This window comes from Nanorana parkeri, unplaced genomic scaffold, assembly GCF_000935625.1.
Source record: "Nanorana parkeri isolate BGI_ZX_2015 unplaced genomic scaffold, ASM93562v1 scaffold748, whole genome shotgun sequence".
NCBI classification, from domain to species: domain Eukaryota; kingdom Metazoa; phylum Chordata; class Amphibia; order Anura; family Dicroglossidae; genus Nanorana; species Nanorana parkeri.
Genome location: NW_017307016.1, coordinates 123,751 through 127,233, shown reverse-complemented (window position 1 = coordinate 127,233; position 3,483 = coordinate 123,751). Strand labels below are relative to the sequence as shown.

At 53.3% G+C, this 3,483-nt stretch overlaps 1 protein-coding gene across 1 annotated transcript in view; it reads right to left on the bottom strand.

Annotated features, from left to right (window-relative positions):
* Positions 1–3,483, bottom strand: part of LOC108793418 (protein ABHD14A-like) — a 12,025-nt gene that overhangs the window by 7,239 nt on the left and 1,303 nt on the right. The window contains exons 3-5 of the mRNA XM_018564367.1: positions 1,618–1,752; positions 590–825; positions 4–158 (exon numbers count right to left, since the gene is read on the bottom strand). Coding sequence (XP_018419869.1) covers positions 4–158; positions 590–825; positions 1,618–1,752 — 526 coding nt within the window. The remainder of the gene's footprint in view (positions 1–3; positions 159–589; positions 826–1,617; positions 1,753–3,483) is intronic.

Here is a 3,483-nt window from a genome sequence, read left to right as displayed (position 1 = left end):
AGCAGGGAGGAGTGAAATTCTTCGGGTCTGTCCATGTAGCAGGCATGCCCCGCCTCTTTCAGCGGGCTGAGGGTGTGATTGGGCAGGATCTGCAGGCTCTCCAGGGATTGGCTGCCCAGATTGGTGTCCAGCGTGCCGTAGACGATGAGGGTGGGAACCTGCGCGGGGTACAGGAGGGAAATATTCAATCATTGCGCTCTATTATACATATAATAATTCCCGGACAACATGAGACGAGGGCCGACCCCTCCCCCCCCAGTGATTGGTCAGTGTAAGGTGGAGGCTGAAGAGTTAAGGGAACCTGTCAGCAGCTCTTTCCTCAGTCTCCCCTCCCCCAGTGATCAGTCAGCTGCAGGCAGGAGGAAGAATTTGCAAGGTTTTAGGAAGACCCAAAATTTCCAGATGGTCAAGTGGAGAGTGTGGAATTTTGGCAGGGGGGGGGAATCGCCATTTGAGTCTCCAAAACATAAAAGAAGCCAGAGGTTGACCACCAGGGTCCACGTAGACGGACTGGCCCTTTAAATCTGCTGTGTGACCCATAGAGCACAGGTCTATACAGTCCCAGGCTAGCCCCCCCCCACGGACCTACCTGGATCTGCTGGTACTGCTGCGGCTTGAAGCTTTTGGTCCCCACGGGGGCGATGGGGACGAATCCGCGCAGGCGGTCCGGGTGCTGCAGGAGGAGGGGTAAGGAGAACAGGCCGCTCATGGATGGACTGATGAGAACCGGCTGGCGGGTCCCCAGGGACTCCATGATGTGCAGCAGATAATCCGTGCGTCCTTTCTCCGACGACATTGGCTGAGATTGCAGCGATTGGCCGTATCCTGGAATAAGATGCACACTGTGCTCGTCAGACGCTCCCCAGGGGACAGGGGGGGGGGCGGATTAAATAATAAAATATCTTTTTTTAAAAGGCCAAATTCTGAGGCTGTCTGCAGCGGGAGGAGTAATACCCCATTATGGCCAATAGATGGAGCTGAAGAGTATAGGAAACATTTTCTATGTATCTCAGCGCCATCTAGTGGCCATACCCCATAAGGATTCATTTAATGTGCTCCTCAGCGCCACCTAGTGGCCATACTGCAGTATTACATCACAATACATTGGACCTGAAAATAAAATATATTAATATAAGTTAGCAGCCTCTGACCGAGGCTGGTTAAGATCTGTCACCAACACATGCGTTGACATTGACTCCTATGGGCCTCCCAACACATGCGTTGCCATTGACTCCTATGGGCATCCCAGCACATGCATTGCCATTGACTCCTATGGGCCTCCCAACACATGCATTGGCATTGACTCCTATGGGCCTCCCAACACATGCGTTGCCATTGCCTTCTATGGACCCCCCAACATGTGTGTTGCCATTGACTCCTATGGGCCTCCCAACATATGCGTTGCCACTGTCTCCTATGGGCCTCCCAACACATGCGTTGCCATTGACTCCTATGGGCCTCCCAGCACATGCATTGCCATTGAGTACAGCCAGACGGGGAGCAAAGCAGCAATGGCGGACCTTGTACCTCTCGTGGCAGGCGCCCATCACCCATCAGTAGGCGGAGCCTCCGGAGCGGAGACGAGTTCATGGGGCCTCCTAATAGGAGGACAATTACCTGGCAGGTCGACGGCGACGGCGCGATATCCGTGTTCAGAGAGAATCTGCAGCGTGCCGAGATCTTCCCAAGTCTTGGAGGTGAAGGATCGGCCGTGCAGCAGGAGCACCGCTTTTTCACTGTCCCCTCCCCCCCCTCAGACAACAGAACTCAACGTAAGTCCAAAACCGACTTCTGAAATCTCATCGGAACTTTATCAGAATCTAATTAAATCTGCGACTTTCATTATAATAATCCCCGGTGATCCCGCCACGGAGGTCCTTGTACAGAGACTTCCTGTTATAGGGTGACAACCTATTTTCTGACCTCCGTCCTCCCCTTCAGTCTTCTCTCTGACCTCCGTCCTCCCCTTCAGTCTTCTATCTGACCTCCGTCCTCCCCTTAAGTCTTCTATCTGACCTCCGACCTTCCCTTCAGTCTTCTATCTGACCTCCGTCCTCCCCTTCAGTCTTCTATCTGACCTCCGTCCTTCCCTTCAGTCTTCTATCTGACCTCCATCCTTCCCTTCAGTCTTCTATCTGACCTCCGTCCTTCCCTTCAGTCTTCTCTCTGACCTCCGTCCTTCCCTTCAGTCTTGCACAGTTGTAGCGGCTCCTCCTCCTCGGATGTCTCTGCACACTGGGAGCTCCTCACAATGCGCATTAGAAGCTGCAGCAAGTCAGATAGAGGCCGCCTCATTTCCTGGCTGGAGGAGGTCAAGCGTCATCTAGTGCTTTCCTGCCCAGCCTGACTGTCCCTGGCCCCGCCCCTTTCATTCATTGGATTTCAGTTCTCTCAATCATGCAGCAGCATCACATGTGGGCGTTACCTATGCAAATACAGCCTGCCTAGGAACGCCCATACCTCCAGACTGAGACACACCCATCAAAGCATTTTCATATTTGCATAACTCCTCCCACTGCTTTCATCAGGGCTGAGGGCTCCTGAGAGTAGTACTGAGGCAGGGTGCTGTGATGTCTTCAGGAAGCTATGTACAGCCCCCTGCAGGCCCCTCCCACCAACCATGATCTGCCTGCATTGCATAGAGACCCACGCTCGGCCCTCCAGCGCCACGGCGCGCACTTCCAATGACCTCGTGGGTCTTAATAATGAATGTTGATATAAATAGATGACAATGGCAGCCAATAGGATTCCAGGTGAGTGAGGACAGACTAGTGAAAGCCGAGTGGTGACCGGCAGTGAAAGGGTTAAAGGGAGGGGTCACGGGTCACATGACGCGTCACTTTGTAGCAGCTCCTCGGAGGAGATTTGTGTCACATTCGTTTGTACTGTATATGAGGGTCGGGGTGCAGCTCAGAAGGGACCCGTCTGTCAGGTCCCCACTGGGGTGGCATTCATCCTAAATTGTCCTGTTGTCACCAGAACAGGAATGGAGAGGAAATCTTCCACCGGGGACACCTGTCTCCTCACACAGGAGAGATTTCATCTCACTTCCTGTTGTGTCACCAGGACAGGAAGTGAAATCTCCACATGGGGACACAGGCAGTACTTAACCCTTCCCTACTCCATCTGGCTGTACGTACACTGTCATAGTACTTAACCCTTTCATTGCTTGTCCTGATCTGGGCCCCCTACGCCATAAGATACTGGCTCCAGGACCCCGGTGCTATAAACGGGTGATCCTCCTGAGCTGCAGGTAAAAAGCCCAAACTTGGACCCCCAGTAAAAAAAAATTTTTGGGGGGGTCTCTGTGTTTGATGCGTTGCCATGACGCTTGCGGTGAAATAAATTCACACTCAGTCCTCGGAGGGGGATGGAGGGGGGGTCTGAGATGATCGGGTCTCCAATTTGTTGTCACTCAATTGGGCTCCCAACTTTGGGGATGGGGGTCCAATAACACCGGCCCCCGGGGGTAACACATGGGGG